Raw genomic sequence first — 24257 nt, 5'->3', positions numbered from 1 at the left:
ATAATTCCACAACAATATGCTACCTTTTGGTTTTTTGTTTGTTTTCTGTTTTTTTAAATTTTTATTGGAATATAGGTTACCTTTTGAATTTAAGTTATTTACGCCCATTGTTATGATGAAAAATTAACTGTATTCTCATATTAAACATGAGGAAAAAATTGCAAGAAAATTTCACTTGCTTGGTTCAGTGCCTTTGACAATCCAATATAACTATATTTTAAGTTTTCAAAAAGGAGATACTCTATGTCATTCAATAATAGAAATTTTTACTGTGGTGTGCATATTTGTAACCCACGTTGATAGGGACACAGTAGGATAGTTACACAGGTAGTTGTAGAAGTCCCAGTAGGGGATTATAGATAGAGAGGGAAACCTAGAGAACTTTGGGAGATCACTGTAAGTTAACAGTCACTCAAGAAAGCTATCGGAATGTTGTGGAAGAAGCAAGCTTGCTCAACTATAAAGTCAGAAATAAAAGCACGAGATACACCCCAGGTCATTAAGTGAAAGAGAAAAAATGAGGCCTGCATTCTGCTGGTTGAGTTCAACAAGATAATGATCCTTAGGACCAAGGACAGGAATTTAAGGGAAAGGTGACATTCCAAAGTAGGAAACCCTCATTATATGGAAACCTGAGATGATTCAACATATTTTAGTATATGTTACCACCCTTCTGCTGATTTGAATAAGTGCCCTGACAGTCCTAGTTTGACCTCATGGGTCAAATACTCTCCTGCCCGATAAGAAGGAGGAGGCAGTGATGTAAGCCTGATGAGGAAGAATGAGGAAGAAGGTGGTCTTTTCCCCCTGTCCCACTTTCCTTTGATTATAAAAATGTAGCCCGCTTAATCCTTGGGGCAGAGCCCCCTCACCTGTCCGCTTGCATCTCTCACAAGCTTCCTATATTAATAAATCTACTTGTTGCCTATCACTTTGCCTCTTGCTGAATTCCTTCTGCGCTGAGAGACAAAGAACCTGAGCCTCAGTAAGTCCAGACACGAGTTGAGTGATTATAATTAAAACACCGTGGGTTCAATCCCAATCTGAGTTACACGGTTTCAACATGAGATGAATTATTAGAATCTTTGACCAAAAGGATTGAAATAAGTGAACTGACTCTAGGGTCCAAATGCATATAAAGACAGAGTCCTTTCTATCAGAGAATATGTATTAATGGAAATCTGCTTAACTGTCCCTGCTTCCCCCAGTGTTTAGAAACACTAATTTTGGAGTAGGTGATAAAGACTAACCTTGCATAGGTGGACTCCCTAGCCTCTTAAGTAAGTGAGGAGACTTAAAATGACAAACATTACATAAAAATAATTTAATGTTCTGCTTTCAGCAATTCAAGCCATCCATGGCCTTATACTATGATTTTATTTTGATACCTTAATTCCAAAATTTTAATTTCTGTGCTTATCCATCAAATGAGAATATTTAATTCTAAACCTATTAGTGAAAATGCAGGCCATCAATACTGGCAAACTAAGAAATCATGAACAGTTTAGGGGAGCAGAATTTGCCACCCTAAAATATGTCTCTTTGGCATATTAAATTATTTTAAGCTGGTTGTTTTCTAAGAAACACACATATGGTAAACACTCTGAAAACCAAGCACGAGCTACCCTTTTGTTAGAAACATTCACATTTATAAGGAAAATCTCCATTTGTAAGGGTGTCTCCCTCATTGTACCAGGCAGAGGAGGATCTCTAGAAACTCTTATCAGTGGAGAAGGTACTGACTTAAATCTGCATAACAACCTTACCCTTGTTTACTGTGCTTTTCCTGGTAACTTCCCAAGACACTCTACCCACCCTCAACATCCTCTTTTGCCTTTCGCTGAGAATGGTATTTAAGGTGAGAATTTTGCCCATTTTGGCCAGCTACTCAGTTTTTCTGGTTCTCTCCCATGTATACATGTAATTACACTATTGTTTGATTTTCTTCTGTTAATCTGTCTCATGTCAATTTAATTCTTAGACTACTCAAAAGAACCTAGAAGGGTAGAGGAAAACTTCCTCCTCCCAACAAGAGTAATTCAACAAACTTTATCTATTTGAAGGCAATGCCTATATTTTTTAGCCTTATTTAAAGTAGTAATCAGATAAGGAAAATCATGTTATATTCTAGAGGGGAGGGTCTAATTAATTTTTTTTCAGGAAGTTAATGATAATTAAAACCTAAAATTTTCTTAAGAGCAGGAAACACTAAAATTAGACTAGATAAAAGTTCGTGTAAATGAAACATGAAACCAACTTGTTTTAAAATTAGCAATATTTACCTTATGGCATTTTGTTCTATCTTTTCATCAATGTCATTGAAGATCTGCTTAAACTCCAAGTCTCCAGGAAATGAATTTAACAAACAATGTAGGTCAAAAGAATTATGGGAATATTCATCTCCCCAATCCATCCTGAGGAATAAGAATAAAAAAATGTCAGTTTCCCCAAAATGAAAGGAAAAAAACCCACCTCAAGTTGTGATATTAACTCCAAAATAATAATGCCCATTTAGAGGCAAAATACAGCAGTAGAAGAAGTAGGGTATTATTAATCTAGGTAGATTGTTTTATTATTTAAATTTCATGAGGTGTGACCTAATTTTCACACTTCTCTATGGTTTGAAAGCTGAAAAAAAGTCAGAGTACCTAAGCATCCTGCTGCTTCTCACTGTAACCAAGAGCTGCAAAGGAAATCGCGAAGCCTCGGGGACCTGTGTGAACAAGGGTGGTTGCTTCAAGAATTCAGCAACTTCCCTCCACTCTTGTCAACATATTGACCTAGTCATTGGAACCTCAGAATTTTTTAGTCTCATCCCCTAGTCCTGTTTTATATGTGAAGAAGGTAAAATTTCCCTTGCGTTCTTCTACCACCCTTGTCAACCTAAGTACTGATATTGGACTAAAACTTAAATACAATACTCCTTCTAGAGATAAGCATTTTCCCACTACCAAAACTTCAATCATTCATTCCATATGTATTCACTGAATGCTTGATCTATAACAGGCACTGCTGAAGAAGCTGGGGATATAGCTGCAACAAGTCAAAGTCCCTGCCCTCATGCTGTTTTTGATCTAGTGGGGAAGGTAGATTTTAAAAACACATAACTAGATACATTTTATAAAAGATTACATGATGAGCAGTGCTATGAGAACAAATACAGCAGGGCAATGAGATAGACTAAAAATGATAGAGTTGGGGCAGAGTGTAAACTTTTTTTATTTAGAGGTACGTTATTTTTTGACATAAAATATTAATCTGATGACTGATGGTATAAATGAATGAGAAATTTAAACATTAAATTATAACACATATACATAGACTAAATATTAACAAGAAAAAGGCTTGGAAAAATGTGGTTTTAGTTTGGATACACCCAAAATATTTGAAATATTATCTAAAAAGTTTTGCAGAAGCTACAACACTAATAGACACACTCATCCTTAATTATTTAATTATTAATAAATGTAGGTAATTTATTATCATATAATAAAATGGCTAAAGATTTCTCATAGTTTCTATCTGGCACTTCAAAGAACTTGTTTTGGAATACAGCTTTTATTCTTCCTAAGAGATATTACTTTAAGAGGAAAACATTCCACTAAAACATTTTAATATAGAAGTCCATGGTATCACCAGACTTGTCATTTGAAACTCAATTAGTTCCAATATACCATTTTTAAATATCAAAATCCTCATACAAGGGCTTCCCTGGTGGTGCAGTGGTTGAGAATCTGCCTGCCAATGCAGGGGACACGGGTTCGAGCCCTGATTTGGGAAGATCCCACATGCCGTGGAGCAACTAGGCCCATGAGCCACAACTACTGAGTCTGTACGTCTGGAGCTTGTGCTCCACAACAAGAGAGGTTGTGACAGTGAGAGGCCCGTGCACTGAGATGAAGAGTGGCCCCCGCTTGCTGCAACTAGAAAAAGCCCTTGCACAGAAACTAAGACCCAACACAGCCATAAATAAATAAATAATCCTCATACATTTGGAGTCTCCTTTTAAAAATACATTTGGAGTCTCATACATTTGGAGTCTCCTTTTAAAAATATTTTGCAATAAAAGGTTTAATTTTTCATTTGAAAACAAATACTTACCTATAATATACCATAATTAATATTAACTTGAAATCAGGCAAAAAAATAAAATTGCCAAAACTATAAGCTAAGTGGTAGAAAATGCTATGTCCATCAGAAGTTATACTTCTTTAGGACACCAAAACCTCAATATTTCCATATACCAATGAGTTTGATATCTTCCTATCTTTCCAGTAGCTCACCTACTTACAGCTATTATCAGAACAGTCATTTCTGAACCCAATGGCCAATATTACTAATAATGAATTCAGTTTATGTATTTGCATATTTTTGAATCTTTTTGGGTAGTTCAACTTTTCAGGTGATGAGATATTCAAAAACTGTTGCAAGAAAATAAAATTTCAGTTTTATAATGGAAAGATTTGAATGGCTGAGGGTTCTTGTAGAGAACTCAAACTTAGTAAATATTTTGTTTATAGCCAGCTTCTCTGTAATAAATTATATTATCAATATTCTGTTCAGAGTTGCCCCAATTTGTCGATATTGTAACGCCTCATTACTTCAGACTCCACATATTCAAACTAAAGAAAATATGTGTAGAAGTCAGCTTAAATATAATAGCAAACTAGTAATATTATTTGTTGTATATCTACTATGTATAAGGTAATTTATATACATCACCTTCCTTAATCTTCATAATAACTCTACAAAGCAGTTATTATCCTCATGTATAGGGGAGGGAACTTGGGCCCTAAGAAATGAACTAACACGTCCATGTTACATAGCTACCCAGTGTTAGAGGGTAGGGTATGAACCCAGACCTGTTTGGTTTTAAAACTTGAGGTTGCTGGACTCTTGATAAATGAATCAGTTACTGCAAATAAAACATTGTAGAATGTAGAAAGGATATTAAACAAAATGTTAAAATGGTTATCTTTGGACAGACTGGATAGACTATGGTTGATTTTTATTTTCTTCATATTTAGCACTTTCCTATGTTTTGCAATAAGTACTTATTTTATATATAATTAGGAAAGGTAGATAAAAAAGAAATTAGCTTTGCTCTCAGGACGTGTATGATCTCCTATTTTATTGGGTTGGCCAAAAAGTTCGTTCGGGTTTTTGGTAAGCTGCTATGGAAAAACCCGAACGAACTTTTTGGCCAACCCTATACACTTTCTATATGTCTTCATTTGAAACATCTTCCAACCTTAAAACTTCTCTCTTACCAATTTGTATTTATAATTTCTTTCAAAGTCTGATTCAAACCTTACATAATTCCTAAATATCTCTCCACTGACCATTTCACCAAACTCTTTGTATTGTTTTGTGGTATTTGTGCTTACAAATGCTGTTAAAAGGAAATCTGTTGTTTTGTATCATTTCAATATTGAATGTGTGTGTTATGTCCTTCATTGAAATCAGCTCTGGGGTAAAACAATAATGGACAGAAACAGGTCAAACATTCAGATAGGGTTGCTGACCATGATTTTGAAGGATTCCCAATCTACATGGTTGCATGATTTTCTCTATTTAACCTCAGTAGAGAAGTTAATCAGTACATACAAAGACTGTCATTATAAAGGAATGCCATTTGATAACAATGATGGGGTACCAGAATGATGATGGTTCAGAGTTTTCATATGACTGGCATAGATCTGTGATGCTTCCATATGTATGATAAGATTTCAAGGTGGTGACGGATGAGAGAAACAAGAGTCACCTTTACAGTGGTAGTAAAGTTTAAGATGCTGTGTGATAGGATAATAGAAAACTTGATGGGCAAACTATAATAAGATGAGAAAATTAACCTGAGTGAATAGGGATGCACAGGACCAACATGAGAAATAAAGGAGGGAGAGTACAGACTGTATGTAGTAAGTGACGCTAAAGTTTGGATTTAGAAGTTTTCCCATTAGGATGGCAGTGATCCCTGCAGGACTGTGGTGAGAAAGAAGCACGCACTGAATGAGTATGAGCACAGACACCAAACTTCCCATTTCCTTACATGTATTTTGTGGGCCCACAGTGTGTCTGACACTGTGCTGGGCATCATGAAGGAGCAGAGAGACTGAACGACTGAACAGTCCCTCCTCTCAAGGAACAGTAATAAGCACAGGACCATAAGAAAGGGAGCGAGTAGAAAGATCACTGCTATATTCTAAGTGAAACATAACTATGACCTCAACAACAGAAAAGTAAATTATTGAGGGACCAATGTAATCTGGGAAATACTTCAGTGGTATTTCAAAAGATAGAATTACCTTTAAAAAATCTAAGGGGAAAAAGGAAGAGGCTATGAAGTTATGGATCAGGATATAGCTTTATATTCTGTTTATGTCCCTATAAATCGTCATCAGGGACACAATAATAATTTGACATAATGAATGAAGTCTCTTGTCCTAATCCACGATCAATCAAAGATGGGAACTATAAAGTACAATAACTTTGTTTTTGAAATTTCCATTCCCCAACCTGTTTTTAAATGTTCATTCTCCTGTAATGTTTCTGATCACTTTTTGTATAAGATTAAAAAAAGTGTTTAATATTTCAAACAAGTATTAGCAGCCAATCTAATATTAATTATTGCCTTTTAAAGACAAGTTATGTTTGAAGAATTATATCTAAGCCAAACATCTGTAGGTCAAATTTCAGCCACAGGCAAATTATAACAGTTGAGTTATAAATTCCTAAGAACAATGACTATAATAAAATATGAAAATATTATAAGCACTGCCAGAAAACATTACAGTAAAGCAATAAAACTAATCATACCTTATGTGATCAAAAGAAAGCACACAAAAGTAATTTTGGACTCTCACTTGTCCCTTAACATATTTTTAAATGATACCTTTCTATCCTAAGGTATCTTCTTCTTTATTTAAACACATACAATGGTTAGAGTTCTTATCTTATCTTTTTTCGGTTTCTTCAATAATAATAGTCCCGAGTGCCATTCTTCTTAAGACCAACATGATTAAAAAGGATCGAAAGATAGAAAAACCAACCCTTGGGAGGAAATCCACACAGAAATTTAGTTAGTAAAGGAAACATTTGGATCAAGTGATTTTCTCCAGTGAGGAGGGTCTAATGCCTTTCATATCTCTGGCTGGACTGTGGAATTAATGTGTCCACCAGCTCTAGCTCACCTTAAGTCCTACCATCCAATATCACTGTCTAGCCTAAAATAAACAGTTAATTAGCACAGTAAGTGGGGTATTCTGATTAATTAAAGACAATTATACATTCCACATATAACTGAACAAGTTTCAAAATGTTGCTCTATAATAAAATACATTTAACTCTAAACATCATCGAACCACGAATCAAAAGATTTGAGTCCTGATCCTGGTCTGCCAATGCCTCTGTGACTTTGGGTGAGTCACTCAATCTGTCAAGAGGGATGGAGCTTATGTTCCTCATTTATAAAATGAGGTGAATGGGTTTATTAGGCTCTGAGGTTTCTTCTAGCTATAAATTTGTTGTATTCTATAAAAATGTAGGAGAAGGACATATTTCTGAACCCCCCAAATTAACTTTTCCATGGACTATTTCATTTGTCAATACCATCATTGTTCCTGTATCCTGGACTCTCAGAGCTATTTTTAATTCTTCCCTTTTCCCTTCTCCAGGACTGCCACATGAAAAGCTAAAGTAGAATCTGTAGCTTAGCAAGAAATATTATGTGAAAAGGGGAAATGTGAGGCAGGAAGACATTCTCTTATGGTAATAGGTAGATGCCCTGTACTGATGCTCCATTCTCCAGCCTGCATCTCCCTAAAATATTCTAAAAAGCAATCAGCCCATGTTTCTGGGTTCCTTTGAACTGACACACTCTTTACTCAACAAAAGATGTCTGAGATGAACTGAGTTTGGGCATTATGCCTCCACAAGGAAAAAGGTGACATTACAGCCATCATGTATCCTTGAGCTATTATTCTTGGTATCTTTTATATTATTTGTATTATTCTTTGTATTTCTTGTTCGGTTTGAGTTGCTGATTTGATAAAAAAAAAAAATCAAACTGAAATCTGGACCAAGTCGCCATTCTTAAATCTGGACCAGCCTTTTCTTCTGGCCTGGTTCATTTTAGCTTTTCCATCCATATTTAGTCACAAAGTAGTCTTCTTATATCATTCACAAAGTCCTGCCAACTTTATATAATTCAAAATTTAACTTTTACTGAATCTTGACAATTTTATGTAGTTATAAAGTTGTACAAAAGAATTATTATTTTACCTCTCATATATGTTGGCTTGTTTACTGCCATATATATTTAACAGCTTTCCCTAGAACCATTATAAATTTCATTCATTATGAAGCTATATAATTTCTAAAAATAAATTTTTTAAGGCTAGATCTTCCCCTGTGATATTTCAGAGTTGCCAAAAATTTCTTTTCATCAATTATTGAGAGTTGAAATTTTAATGTTCTAGCCTCCCCTAAAGACTGAGAAACAACTCAAATGGATCTCCATTTGTTGACAGTCATTTCAAATACCTAATACATTAAAGTCTTACATTAGGAAATAATGAACTTGTTTTATTCGATTTATACTGCTATGCTTTCTACTAATTATTGTGGAAGTTCTGATTATTATAATTATATGAGCTATAATATTGATATACATCCGGTAAGTACTCATATTAACATACTACAACTATTAAAATCCCCTTTGATAAAATATAGAACACTTCACTGTAACTCCTCTATTAGTAATTTAGATATGTGTATGTATGAAGTAGAAACTGACAGGATCAGTTGGAATACACTATTGCAGCTTGACAAGCAAACAGAATTAACTGTCATATGCTTTACTCACCAAATTGACATTGCTTTCTTTATTTTTCAGTGTACCTTTCTTTCCAGAAAATATTTTCATTTTAATAACTCTTTATAATCTTCAATATGCAATCTTCGTCATCTCTTGCTTTAATACAACAGTGAAACCAAGATAATTAAAAATGAATTTAATTTCAGCATTCTTTTATAACTTGGCACTTGTATATTGCACATGATTTAAAAGTCATAAAACAGATGTAGAGAACAAATGTATGGATACCAAGGGGGGAAAGAGGGGGGGAGGGGATGGTGGTGGGATGAATTGGAAGATTGGAATTGACATATATACACTAATATGTATAAAATAGATAACTAATAAGAACCTGCTGTATAAAAAAATAAATAAAATTCAAAAAAATCAGTTTAAGACTAAAAAAATAAATTAAAAAGTCATAAAATTATTATATATTTTGAGATTAGAACTAAATAATGTTGCAAATCATGGGGCTGTGATTTACTAATGAATTTTCAAGTACAGTAAAACCTTAGTAATTTGGAAAACAGTACATCTGCATTAGAAAGTTTAAGTTATGGAGCACTTTTTAAAAGGCAGTTGTATTAGGTAGCAAGAGGGAATAATAAATAGCTTATGAGATGTCAATTATATTTTTAAGGAACTCTTTTAATAATTAGGCAATAATGCTTTGAACTTAGTATGTACTTTGTATTGAAATGGTGCTTCTAAAGGAGTTACAGTTCTTAAAGTATGTTCCAAGAGTTGAAGAATTTCTCCTAAAATGTTAATATTATTGATTAGCTAGTCAAATTAATGTGATACTGTTCTCCTAAATTTTAGTAATATTATTTATTAACATCAATTTGATGAATAAATCTATCCATTGAAATACCCTTTTATGACTTTCAGGGCTTTGCTCCATCAGTCATCATCAACTAGTCCTACAACATCAATATCCCTTTCAGTTGAATATAAACATGTTTAAGTTTCTTGCTTTTTAGAAACCAACAAAACCCTACCTAGGATCCCCTTCTTTTCATAGCCCGGCATCTCAAAATAGCAGTCCATATTTCTTAATCTCATGTTCTCATCTTCCACTTCTCAACCCAGAATAATCTGGTTTCAGCCTCCATCCTTTCACTGAAACTGACAAAATATTTTTCACTTCCCATCATACTCAGTCTCTGCACTATTTGGTACTGATAGCTACTCATTCCTTGAAGTTGTCTTCTCTCTTGTCAATTTTCCTAAGTATTATACTTTCCTAGTTCTCTTCTAGTTTCTCACATCATTTATTCAGAGGCTCCTGGTAGGAGGCCCCACTTTGGATAGCTGGCCAGCTCACATTTCTTTTTTTATCTGATATACAGTATCAGATGTACAATGGTGGTGCATTTTCTATGCTAAAGGACCCAGCTTTCCTGGTCATAACTAATTGATTCAGGGTTAGAAATCTGAGCCAAGCTGAACCATCAGATGCATACTAAATAAATTTTGAAATCTGGAATGAAGGCAGGGACAGGGAATCACTGGTAGTAAACCAATCACGATACTTCCAACCTCCCAAGAAAAGATGCATGGATTTTTTTGGCTGAGACCCCTGTAATTGCCCAGTTCCTGTCCTCCTCTGACTGACTGATTGCTCATACAGCTTCTTTTGGTTCTGTGAGATACATATAATAAATCCTTTCCCTGCTCAACCACCCAACAGCCACTTTGTTTGTTTGTTTAAATTGACCAGAGTAGTTTTTATTAAACTAATAAACATCTTGATTGGCTCCTCTCTCATCTCTGCCACTGAACACTGATATTCACCACAGAGTTCTTTCTAAACCTGCTTCTCATTTTAAATACTTTCCTTGAGCACTTTTCATTCAAAGCAACTGCTTCCTTTTACGTAATTTTACTGTAGTAGATTTGTTTTACTTAAAAATTTTTGTTTTATTTTTATTCATTGGATTTTCTCCTCAGACCTCAAAAATCTTTTCCTATTAGTTTCATTTTTCAGTCTTCCCAAATCTCCTTATTTCCCTTGCCTGAGTTGGGAAACAGACTATGGAAATTTCTCTTTTGCTTCTCTTCCTACCCATCTCATGCTGGAGTTACTGGTCCTCTTCCTATTCTGCATGCTTTTCACAACCTCTTTCATCTATTATCTTGATGCTGAATATTCAAGGTCTATGTGTCTAATTCTCTAAAACCCCACACATACATCCAAGCACTTACTAGACAATTCCATTTTGCTGATCCAAAGGCCCCTTCAACTCAATATGTTCAACATTTAATTCAAAATCTTTTTCTTGGACTTCCCTGGTGGCGCAGTGGTTAAGAATCCGCCTGCCAACGCAGGGCACACAGGTTCGAGCCCTGGTCCGCAAAGATCCCACATGCCGCGGAGCAACTAAGCCCGTGCGCCACAACTACTGAGCCTGCGCTCTAGAGCCCGTGAGCCACACCTATTGAAGCCTCCGCGCCTAGAGCCCGTGCTCCGCAACAAGAGAAGCCACCGCAATGAGAAGCCCGTGCACCGCAACGAAGAGTAGCCCCCGCTCACTGCAAATAGAGAAAGCCCGCTTACAGCAACGAAGACCCAACACCGCCAAAAATAAAAATAAATAATCTTAAGAAAAAAAAAATCTTTTTCTTAAAATAACTTTTCTTCCTATGTCATAGGGTCACCACCTACCTAATCTCCCTCTTCCATGCTAGTATTTTAAAACACGAGTCAGCAAACTATGGTGCAGTCTGTTTTTTCTATGGCCTACAAGCTAAGGATAGATTTTACATTTCTAACATGTTGTAAAAATTAAAAAACAAACAAAAAAGAATATACTACAGTGGCCATATGCTGTCCACAAGTCCTAAAATATTTACTATCTGGCCTTTAATAGAAAAAGTTTGCTGACCCCTGTTTTAAATGGTCATCAAATTCTTTGACTCTTTCTCTTCCTAATATCTTAAATGGTCACCACTGCTCTCAAATTTGACTTCTCCTTCTTTCTGCACCAGCGCCCCAAATCTGGAACACTATCTGTCTCCAAGATACATAAATACATATTTGTGGTATAATAAATACATATTTGGTTTTTGCCACTCCTACCCCCTTCCTTACTTCGTCCTATGTGTCTCTTCCATTTGGCTGTTCCTGAGTTGTATCCTTTTTAATAAAACTGTAATCAGAAGTATGGCACTTTCCTGAGTTCTGTGAGTCATTCAAATGAATTATTGAACCTGTGGGAGCTGCTGAATTTGTAGTCAGCCAGGCAGAAGCGGGTATCCCTGGAGACCTCACTTGCTCACGTCTGAAGTGGGGGCAGTCTTGTAGGACTAAGCCTTTCACTTGCAATGACTGTGCTAACTCCAGGTAGTTAGTGTTAGAACTGTTGAACTGAATTGTAGGAAACCTGGGTGATATCCACCTTGCACACTGGCATTAGACTTCTCATGTTACAAACCAATTCAGATCATTTCACGACCCTGCCTAAATACCACTGAAGGTTTTCCACAATGCATAGGATAACTCCAGGTTCTTCACCTAGTTTTATATATATGTATTCGTCATATTTATTTATATTTTTCTACTATAACTGTCCTTGGTTGACATCTTGAAATAGCCTTTTGCTATAACTCCTTCTACTAAGAATGCTTTCGGTAGAAGATCATGTTTATGGAAGGCATTTACTTCATTAAAGTAGGTAATACTATTTATAGAAAACATATAACTATAATATACTATAATAACTGTGAAAAGGTAAGAAAATATATTTATGGTGAAAAATTGGATTTTACATTTATTTATGCTATCAAATAACATTTAAATGTGATACCTTAAAACTCTTTCTAGTTTCCATCTACCAAAAAAGGAAATCAGATAAAAGCGATCTTTAAGGACCCTTCTAGTTTAAAAATTCTATTATTTTAATCATGTGATCTATTTCTTTAATATTTAATTTTCTGTTATCCTGCCTTTGCAGTATACTTTTTAATTCTATAGTTCAATAGAGGGATAATTTGTTGTTGGTTATAAATAAATTCATATGAAATGACCTGAAAACCTATTTAAAAAGCAATCAGTGAAAGTAAATATTGGATTTCTTCATGTTAAATCTGAAAATCCATCACTATTCTTGCTTTTTATTTTATTTGCTGCTTAACATATCTCAACAGTGAATCTATCATATCAACATAGTCATCATGATCCAAGCTGCAAATAATAGAGAGTGTCAGTGTCAATTTTGCTTTCTCACACTTGCTTCCCTTCACTTCATCTGATTTTAATAATCCCTGTCAAACCACAAACAGTCCAAATTACCTTCATGACACAGAAGCTTTCAAGGAGCAGACAGAATCTCAACTTTCATTTAGCAACTACAAAAGAAAGCTGTCCAGCTGGACAAATATTATTTCCACACTTGACAATCTCTACAGTTGAGCGTGCATTTTAATTTTAACTAAACCTGCCACGAGTTTGATATGAGCTTCTTGTTTTGTGTAGATTGACTCATAGGATTATCAGACCAATGACTGTAATTGTGATGAAAGAACCCAGTATTTTTCTACTAAAAGATGAATCATATACCAAAGCTGAGGGACCAAAATGAACATGTAAGAGGCAATGTGGAGGCATGGATTATAGAAAGAAAACTACTTAAATTAGGTGCTTTAATTACTAAGTAAAGTCTAAAGATACAGAACACATTCTTTGAAAGAACTAATAAGTAAAAACAAAATGTAAAAACATTAAAATTTTATGCATATATACCATTGAGAAACAATCCTAAGAATGAAAAATAAAGAGATTTTTAAAATTGTTTTGGATTGACTCAACTTCAAAGTCAAATTTCTAGAATAGTTCTATGTGTGAAATTATAATAAAACTGACATTCTTGACAAGATATTAGAAAGTCCACTCTATACTAATCAACATGCCCTTGTACACACAATGTGAAACTTTGAAAAAAGTCAGAGTAAAAATGAATAATGATAATAAGATTGTAGAGGAGAGGTAGAATGAATGTTACCTGCAAAACTATACATAAACTATTATAACTTTGAAGCTTAATTTATTAAACTTAAATCTAAAAGTTTCAAATGGTAAGATATTTCTGGGAACATTTCCTAAGCTAGGCCTGAATTCTTCCTATAATCACAGAACCTCGAAATTGCCAAATGTCAGTCTTCCGTCCAAACTGCTACACTCCACACTGGTCCCAAGCACTTCCTTCCCCAAATGAAGTGCTATTAGGGCACTGTTTCTCCCTAAATCTGTCCTGAACACCACAGCTCAGTTTCCTTTACCAGTCCCTTTTTCTGTCTCTTTCCTGTGGTCCTCTGACTGAACAATTTCATCTGTATCCATGTCTTCTGCTACAACTTGTGTTTGGAGCTCCTGTTCTAACTGTCCAACTCCACACTGGATAACTCCCATGGATGTCCCACAGGCACCTAAACTCAACATGCCCCAAACAATTTTATTATCTTCCCTCTAAAAGGTCTTCATTTTCTTGAGGTCCCTCTGATAGTTAACAGCACCACTATCAACCTAGGCACTCATGTCAGAAATGTGAGAGTCATCCCCCATGTTCTAATGTTCTCTCACCAGTCCCATAGCCAGATGGTTAGTTTGCCTTCATATTTGTCATATCCAACCCTGTTCTCATATTGCTTCTGTGTAAATCCAAAATCCAAACTGCTGGATTAGTACAGCAGTTTGCTAAAGTGTTTCCCTATTTTTAGCATTATCTCCTAATTCATTCTCTATCCTACCACCAGAATGATCTTTGTAAAGGTGAGAGAGTAATCAGTGTTTATAGCAAGATTTTAACTCTAAATGACTGGTAGAAAAGACATACTCTTAAGTAAAAGAGAAAAATCAGAGGAAAGAGTTAATTTTTAATTTGTAGGGGGAAAGGGAGTGTTCATTTTGGAAATAATGAATTTGAAGTATAAGAATTACAATAAAGCAATCATTTGGAAAAGGGGAAATGGGATTTGGGAAGGAGGGGATGAAGCATATATACATCAAAGGATTATAGAATTTATTCATTCAAACTAGGACCTTTTTTTTTGGAGTAAAAAGGGTACTGAAAATAATTTAAATTATGTAATTTTTTAAGATGGATACTTACAAATCAAGTAAGTAGCTTTATAATATTTGTGGGCCTATGTAATACTTATATTCAAAATAACATTCTTTCAAAAAATTCCTATATCTATGCCCATTGAAGTAAAAAACTCTTTATATTGTTTTAACATTAAAAATATAAAAACAGATGATTCTTGGTACATTTCATATACTTTAATCAATTTCTTAGTTGTGTCTGCCTCTCACAGTTATTTTTCTGAAGAATGTATTTTTTAAAATATGATTATATTATTTTTATAATTTTCCAAGATACAATTTATGGTTAGTAAATTTTAAGTTGTTGACACCTTCAAGTGACTCTTCTGTATACTCTTTCTCAGGTGCAAATCTACCTGGTAAATTTATTAAGTTCAGAGCAAATTCACTAGTGGAAAATATCACCAATTTTAATTTTTAATAATGAAATACATAAATATTCTAGCCAAAATATTTTTACAGTTTCTATTTTTTTGCCTCTGTGCAAAGTGCCTTTTTGGATTAATAACATAAGACAAATTTATCAAATAAATATATATATGCTTATTTTCAATGTTTTGCTAAATTTATTTATTTATTTATTTTTAAAACATCTTTATTGGAGTATAATTGCTTTACAATGGTGTGTTAGTTTCTGCTGTGTAACATAGTGAATCAGCTATATGCATACATATATTCCCATATCCCCTTCCTCTTGCGTCTCCCTCCCACCCTCCTTATCCCACCCCTCTAGGTGGTCACAAAGCACCGAGCTGATCTCCCTGTGCTATGAGGCTGCTTCCCACTAGCTATTTATTTTACATTTGGTAGTGTATACGTCAATGTTACTCTCTCACTTCATCCCAGCTTACCCTTCCCCCTCCCCATGTCCTCAAGTCCATTCTCTACATCTGTGTCTTTACTCCTGTCCTGCCCTTAGGTTCATCAGAACCATTTTTTTTTTTTAGATTCCATATATATGTGTTAGCATACAGTATTTGTTTTTCTCCTTCTGACTTACTTCACTCTGTATGACAGATTCTAGGTCCATCCACCTCACTACAAATAACTCAATTTTGTTTCTTTTTATGGCTGAGTAATATTCCATTTTATTTATGTGCCACATCTTCTTTATCCATTCATCTGTCAATGGACACTTAGGCTGCTTCCATGTCCTGGCTATTGTAAATAGTGCTGCGATGAACACTCTGGTACATGACTCTTTTTGAATTATGGTCTTCTCAGGGTATATGCCCAGTAGTGGGATTGCTGGGTCATATGGTAGTTCTATTTTTATGTTTTGCTAAATTTAGGTACTGCAAACTTGTAGGCTTTTCCAGGTTAACTTCATTCTGAACCATAATATAAATTTATTCAATTAAAAATATGAACTCCATCAAAATATTTTCCCCATAAGTGTAGGTATTTCAAAACACAATTATGGAATTTCACAATTAAATTTTATATATCATTCGAGTTCTTATAAATTAATTTGTTCAGTTTCCCATTTGATTTCACGGAGAAACATTTCAAGGTCCTCCTATCTGCAACCTTTATGTTCAATAATTGCAATTCCCTAAAAGCTTCACATAAACTGAATTTTTTGCCTTCTACTTGTTAAATGCTTTGACTAAAAATTTCCAGTAGATTTTGCAGAAACTGCACCAAAATTTAGAGAACATTTTTATGAAAGTATTTAATACTATGGTAGGATATTTTCATTGATTTACAAACTTACTCTTCAAAGTCTCAAAAATTTCTAAAACCCTACATCTGTGTCTTTATTCCTGTGCTGCCCTTAGGTTCATCAGAACCATTTTTTTTTTACATTCCATATATATGTGTTAGAGAGAAAGTATATACTGCCATGCTTATTTTTATAATAAACATTTCCAGGCTGGGGACTTCCCTAGTGGTCCAGTGGCTAAGACTCCACACTCCCAATGCAGGCGGCCCGGGTTCGATCCCTACTCAGGGAACTAGATCCCACAGGCCACAACTAAAGATCCTGCATGCCACAAGGAAGATAGAAGATCCCACGTGCCACAACTAAGACGGGGCACAGCCAAGTAAATAAAATAAATAAATAAATATTTTTTAAAAATTTACATGCTGGTTATTTCACATATGTATAAACATATTTGTACTCTTTTAGAACTATATCTACTATTTAGATTGACAGATTTTATAGATTTCTTAGAGGCAATTATGAATTGCACAAATATGTGCATCACAACATATTCTAAGTATAGTTCTCTATCTATAGGTTCTAAATTTATTCAAAAAATTTTATGATGTTATGTTCTACCTCAACTTTTTTTTTTTTTTTTTTTGTCTGCACAGGATCTTACTTCCCTGACCAGGGATGGAACCTGGGCTCCCTGCAGTGGAAGCACAGAGCCTTAACCACTGGACTGTCAGGGAAGTCCCAACATATTTTTAATATCACCAAGACCAAACAATTTTATCATGTATGTTGCAGTTTGTAATTCAATTTACAATAAACAGTATTCACAATAATGTCAAGTGTTTCACCTTTCACAGAATGAACTTCTAAATGCTTTACTTTGATGCCATGTATTAGACAAGAAACTTGAACCATTACTAGAATTAATTGATTTTTTTTTTACTAGAAATATCCAATGATACTGAGGTAAAATTGGCACCATTTAAGTGTTAGTAAAGTTCTTTTAATAGAGCCAATACATTAACAGCTATTGTTTCACCTTTCATACATGCACAAGAAAACCTGAAGCTGAAGATGAGAGAAATTAATTTAGTACAGTCACTTGATCTAAATGAAAAGTCATGTTTCATAAAGTGGTACACAAATGTACCTTCTGCAGCTAAGTATTAAAATGTTGTATTTTCAGGCATGGTCTTAAGACTATGCAATAGATGTTGATGCTTCTATGTCTTCTTTTTTTTCTTTAGTATTTATTTTTATTTATTTATTTATTTGTTTGTTTGTTTATTTGGCTGCACCAGGTCTTAGTTTTGGCACGCGGGATCTTTCTTGCAGCATGCGGGGTCTTTAGCCACAGCATGTGGGATCTAGTTCCCTGACCAGGGATTGAACCTGGGGCCCCTGCATTGGGAACACAGAGTCTTAATTGCTGGACCACCAGGGAAGTCCCTCTATGTCTTCTTGTTTTCATGTCTTCTGTGATATCATTATAGCCCCCATAGTGTGAGTTACACATTAATTCTTTTCGGCAAGTGTAATGAAATTTAGTACTAACTATTAAATGTACACTGTTATTTTCTTTTGTTTTTTCTAAATCACTGTCAGCAAAATGGTTATTACAAAATAAAAATGTGTTACCCAACAGTAAAATAAATAGTTGTAGATTTATATCGTATGATATGTAATAAAATCCTTGCAGCAATAGAGAGCTCAGATTGTATTCACTCTGGCAAAACTGAATAAAGGATGGGAAATGTGCAATCCGCAGGCCAAAGTAACCACAGGGCTCAGTACAACTGGCTGCGCATCAAGTGGACAGCAGAGCCGGCAGCATAGAATAGTTCTGCCACCACCATCCCCTAAGATCTGAAGAAGCTAGCTGTATCAAACTGCTCGCGCCAGAGTGCATTTACTTTATCAGCAAGCACCCTTCCTGCTCTCCTTGAAAAAGATGTGTTAGCTTATATTACTTCTGGAAAGGAACTGGAAAAGATAAATGGGATTTGGCCAATTTAACCATATGTTAAAGTGAGAATTCTGTTCACTATACTGGTGTCTCACATATGAGAACATGCCAGGATGTAGACAAACAAGGTGTAGGTCTACCTAAACCTCTCCTAGTTTGTTTATATGTAACTATTAAATAATACTTCATTCAAAAATGAAAAATCTGAGGCAAACGCTAAACCATGAAATACTGAGATAAAAGGCCTAAAATGGGACTATCCTGGGCAAACTGGATATATAATGTGATGTCAGTACATGGGATATTTTAAATATCAATATAACATATATAAAATGAAAGCACACGTATAAAAAATGACAATCTAGCTTTGTATGGCATGAGATGGAAAGATTTCCAGAATGCTATAGTATTTTATTTTAAAAAGTAAGTTGTAGAATTATATATGCATCATGATACAGTATAATACTTCTGAAAAAAAGCCAATCATCCCCCAAATCAGGAAGGGTACTCAACAAACTATCAATAGTGCTAAACTGTGGGTGGTAGAACTAAAAAGGAACAGGGAAAAGGAAAGACTTACTCTTTATAATCTATTTTTGTTTGAACTTATTATAATGAGCATTACTTTTGACGCAGGAGAGACAAAAACAAAAAAAATATTACAAGGCATTAGCTAATTTAGTATCAGCTGAGTGGTACAAGTAACAAATGATCTAGAAGTCCTGCAGAGGGACATTCCCTTTGGGCAGAGGAAAATAGAGAAGTCAAGCTGCCAAGAAAAAGGAAGATAAAGGTGGGAGTCCAGTGATCTTGCAAAATCCATAGCCTCACAGGCCCCACAGTTGGTGACACATTCTCTCACTGTGTATAGATTGACGTGCTCTCCAATTCTGAGAATGATCCAACAACTAGTGAAGGTAGGATATAAGGAGCCTCAGCCAGACAGTAAGTAGAGAAGTAAATAAAGAGTTGGTCTCCTGTTCATTTCCCTCTTCTTCTACAATGTGGGCTCTTACTCACTTCTTATTGCCAATGTGTAATCAGGTCCTCATCTTGAGGTTTCTTTGTATGTAGTGGGACCCTACTCCTAAACCTCAGCCATAGCTACCTGCTCCACAATGATGAACCACAACCAACAAGAGGTCCTGGTAATTAAAATGGTGAGAACATCCCTGGAGCATATATAGGACTGCTTTGGGGAACTAGAACAGAAAATTCACAAATGAAAATAGTGGCCAGATGGGTATGCTAAAGCCTTTTTTCCTCCAGAAGGAAAATATTTGTACTTTTATCCTATACAAAACAGGGAGTCATAAAAAGTTTTTCACTAAGGCAGTATATGACTACCACTTTATAAATATTTATCAAACAGGGTGTTAAGATGATTTTGGTGTGGGGTGAGAGAACAGATGTAGGATGATCAGTTAGGAGGATAGTGAATTAATCCAGATGAAGGTGATGATGAATAGGAAGAGGACGGGAACACGAGAAAAGGAAAGATAGCTTTTGAAATGACTTTCCAAGGTATGACTAGATAGTTTGGGGTCGCTGAGTGAGGCAGGCAGTTATAGCTGAGAGAACACCAGCCAGGTGTTACATATCCTACGCATCAAAAGCTTGGACTTGAGACCCAAGTCATCAGAGAAACCAAACAAGACGATGTGAAAATTATAGTCATGATAAGAGGCAGAAAACTTGTGGATATACCATTAGAAAGTAGCAAAGGGTAAAATCCAGGGTGTGCCTCTTCCTTGGCAATAACAGTGAGTAATGATGACAGGAATAGCTATGAAAAAGAGGTGGGCATTGTACAGAGCAGGGCATCTTGTTGTCAAAGGCTCTTATAGTCTTGAAGAAGGCAGCTATAGATACCATGCAGTGCATGCTCATGATAGCCTTCAAGAAGCTAGCTGAGGAGCGGTGACTACTATGGGTGCCCATAAGGTTTCCTGCTGGGTAGGGCCACAGGATAGGCCAGGGTAGTAAGATGAGGCTATAGGGAAATTTATGTAGTAAGGGCTAAATTGTTACAAAGGAATTCTGAAATTTTAATCTGGATGACAGAAAAGTAGTTTATGGATAGATTTTTAAAACTTAGGAGGAAAATGTTAGCAAGAAGGCACAGCAAATTCAGTTTTAGACATGACAATTTTTTTTTTTTTTTTTTTTTTTTGGCGGTACGCAGGCCTCTCACTGTTGTGGCCTCTCCCGTTGCGGAGCACAGGCTCCGGACGCGCGGGCTCAGCGGCCATGGCTCACGGGCCCAGCCGCTCCGCGGCATGTGGGATCTTCCCGGACCGGGGCACGAACCCGCGTCCCCTACATCGGCAGGTGGACTCTCAACCACTGCGCCAGCAGGGAAGCCCCTAGACATGACAATTTTGAATGGATTATACAAATGGTAATGTCCAGAATAGAGATGGGTTAGATATATGAGGGGAATGCATGAGAAAACATAGTGTTCGTAATGTCACACGGAAGTTCAGGAGACCAAGACTCAGAAAGTATGTTTCAAACTTTTTGAACCATGACCTACAAGGTTCAAAAAGTGCACTGCAATCCAATGTGTAGGTGTGCACACATATCTTAAAGAAAAGCTCCATGAAACACTGCTTATCCTTAATACTTGCTTTGATATTTTCTGTTCTAGTCCTCCTTCTCCTTCTTCTCCTTCCCCTTCTTCTTCTTTTTTTAAATGTTGCCCAAAGCCTCTAAATTGATTTCAGCACCTTCCTTTTGGCTTAGAGATTTTTAGATTAAAGAGACCTTTGTGATTATTTTGTAGAACCACCTGTAAAGATATGACTGATAAATCCAGAAGATATATTCTTTGAGAAAGAGTAAAAAAGAGAAAAGCAGAAAAGTAAAGATCACTTGGGAACCACTAACAGGGGCAAGGGAAAGGCCAAAGAAGATGGAGAGAGCAGGTCATAGGATGGAAAAAACTAGTACCAAAGAGGACAATGTTGCAAAAATGAATGGGTGGTCAACAAAAGCTTTTTTCAGTTCATGTCTTTGCCTCTACTGCAGTATTTCTCAAAGTGTAGTTGAAGACACTAATTTAAGCAGAATTACCTTGGCCACTGGTTAAAAATTCGAATACCTGGGTGGGCCTAATCCCAGGCCTAGTGAACTGAACTTTCTGGGTGTGTGTCCTGGAACTGACAATTAAAAGTTTCCCAGGATATTTTTTCCACCAAGGATTTTTATCTCAGTGCCTTTCACAAATCAGCTTTCAAAATGGTATTTTATATAGGAACATGCAATCTCACTTCACACATTAGATGTATTCTTAAATAGTTGCTAAGTAAGTACTTGCACACTAAACCATTATTCCCCCTGAAGACTACCGTGATTAACTTCAGAATTATGTCCACCCAGAAGGAAACAAACAAGCTTCCAAAGCATTCAGCCTTCAAATAAACATTCTTCATCCTGATTTTTCTGTACTACTTATGCCAGTGGCTGGCCAAATGGGCTTACAATACTCATTATCTTTATTCAGTTTAAAAGCATATACTATATTTTAAAATCCACTATACTGTTACATATTTCATTTTGATTTTGAATTGAGTGCATTGGACTTAACTAGTTAAGAATCCCAATCAAGTGGCATTTAGCAGAACTCACAAGCAGGAAGTGCCACAAGGAGAAAGTTTTCAGAAAAATACAAAAACTAAAGTTTATGATTTGCACTCTAACACCAAAGATATCCCTTTATGTGGTAAGCCCTGCTAACAAAAATATTTGTCAAGTTATTACCAATTGATAACCAAGAAGTATGAGATGTGCCTCTAAGGTAAGAATCATAACTAACAACAACAACAACTACTACTACAGTAGATAACATTTATTCACTTATCTCATATCAGGCTCTGTTTTAAAACCTTTCCATGGATTTTAACTCATTTCATCTTCACAACGATCGTGTGAAGTAAGTACCGTTTTAGACCTTATTTCCCAGATGATGCAGCTGAGATGCAGAGAGTTGTGTAACCCTCCTAGGGTTCCACAGCTAGAAATAGGAGGTGAGATTCAAACACAGGCATCCAGTCTAGAGTCTGTACTCAAAGGCAGTGTGCTACAATGTGATTGCAAGAAAAGTCTCAGATGTTGAAGTAGTTAGCTGCCCAGTAGAGAGAAAGACTTGTGGTTTATGGTCTGGGATTTTTTCTTTTTCTGCTCTTTATACAAGTGATTTCAAGATAACTTGGGTCTATAGTGGATCCCTGTTCACATTATACATGATAATATGATACTGGGGTGGAGCCTGAGAGTCTGCATTTTTAACAAGTTCCCAGGTAACGGTGATACTGCTGGCTTGGGGCCACATTTTGAGTAGTGGGGGCTTAGAGTATGAGATCTGGAGTAACAGTGCTAGTGTTGGAATCCTAGCTCCATTACTTACTAGTTTTATAACCTTCTCCTTGTGTGCCTCTACCATATCTGTAAAACAGTGAGATCATTAAAGTGTTGTTATGAGGATTACATGAGATAATCCATGGATACTACTTAGAACATAGAACATATTTCTATGATACTACTTAGAACATATTCGCTGGAACATAGAAAGCACTCAATAAATATTATCTCTTAATCTTATAGAAAACTATTAAAAGCATATATTGTATCCCATTAGAAAGCCATTTATAGAATTGACTGACATAGCAGAAACACTAAATAAAATTCTATCATTTTTTTCCAGGCAGTCACTAGAACATCACTGTACACTGAAGGACATTTAATATATAAGTTAGACCCACTATCCAACTTTATTAATTACATAAATCTGAAACTACTCTAAATGAATTTGTATAAAGCTGTCTTTGGTCTATACTATTTAAAGAAATTATTTTGTTTCTATGCCAGAAAACTTTTTTATATTGCAGGTGTATACTGAGTTCCAACTCATTTATTTGAATAGTTTTCTCTGAATTTAGAAACAGGTATTTTTGTTTTAAAAATTCATTTTTACCAAATAGAAATCAGAACTAATATTAGTATGAACAATAATAATGATTTAAAACATTTGTTCAAACAAGGGCACTAGCATAGTTTAGATGAATTTGGATGAGTTAGTCAAAACCTTCACAGACAACTATATACATTTTCAAACCACTGTACAATGCAGCATAATTACCTCTTGCTATTGAGGACTGGGGCTTAGAAAGAATATTACTTGTCAGAATTGTGATGATTTAACAGTGATGTGATATGGGAGAGTTCAGTGGGGAAGAAAAGTAAAGTCAGAACCAGAAATGAAAACTGTTAGACATTTCTCAAATTCAACACTGCTTGAAAATTAAAGAGATAGAAGGCAGTGAATGGAGTACAACTAGGAAAGAAAGATTAATGTCCTCCCCAGTCATTGATAAAAACCAAGAAGGGTAAAACCTGCAGGTTCCATCAAGGAGGAGATGAGAACTATGAGGCATTTTAGGTTGGCCAGTATCTTTATGAGTCAGCAAGAAAAGTTCAGTAAATAATTTGCCTCTCTTTTCACCGTTTATTTCTCAAACACAGGTGATGAAAAAGACAATTGTGGGACAGATTCTGATATGTTTATTTTTCTAAATTAAAATTATATTCAACATATGACCTGCCCTGTGAGATCATGAAAGATGAGAATCAAGGAAAAGGGTGGAATTTGGGTAGGGAGATTATT

The 24257-nt window shown here is 35.4% G+C and overlaps 1 protein-coding gene across 1 annotated transcript in view; it reads right to left on the bottom strand.

The window, feature by feature from the left end:
- KIAA0825 (KIAA0825 ortholog) overlaps positions 1–24257 on the bottom strand; it is a 416652-nt gene that overhangs the window by 350266 nt on the left and 42129 nt on the right. Inside the window, exon 3 of the mRNA XM_007469758.1 lies at positions 2283–2414. Within this exon, the coding sequence (XP_007469820.1) occupies positions 2283–2413 (131 nt within the window). The 5' untranslated portion in view covers position 2414. The remainder of the gene's footprint in view (positions 1–2282; positions 2415–24257) is intronic.

The sequence above is a fragment of the Lipotes vexillifer genome, unplaced genomic scaffold (assembly GCF_000442215.2).
Source record: "Lipotes vexillifer unplaced genomic scaffold, Lipotes_vexillifer_v1.1 scaffold67, whole genome shotgun sequence".
NCBI classification, from domain to species: domain Eukaryota; kingdom Metazoa; phylum Chordata; class Mammalia; order Artiodactyla; family Lipotidae; genus Lipotes; species Lipotes vexillifer.
Note: the sequence above shows the minus strand (reverse complement) of the source record. Positions and strands in the feature narration are given on the sequence as shown.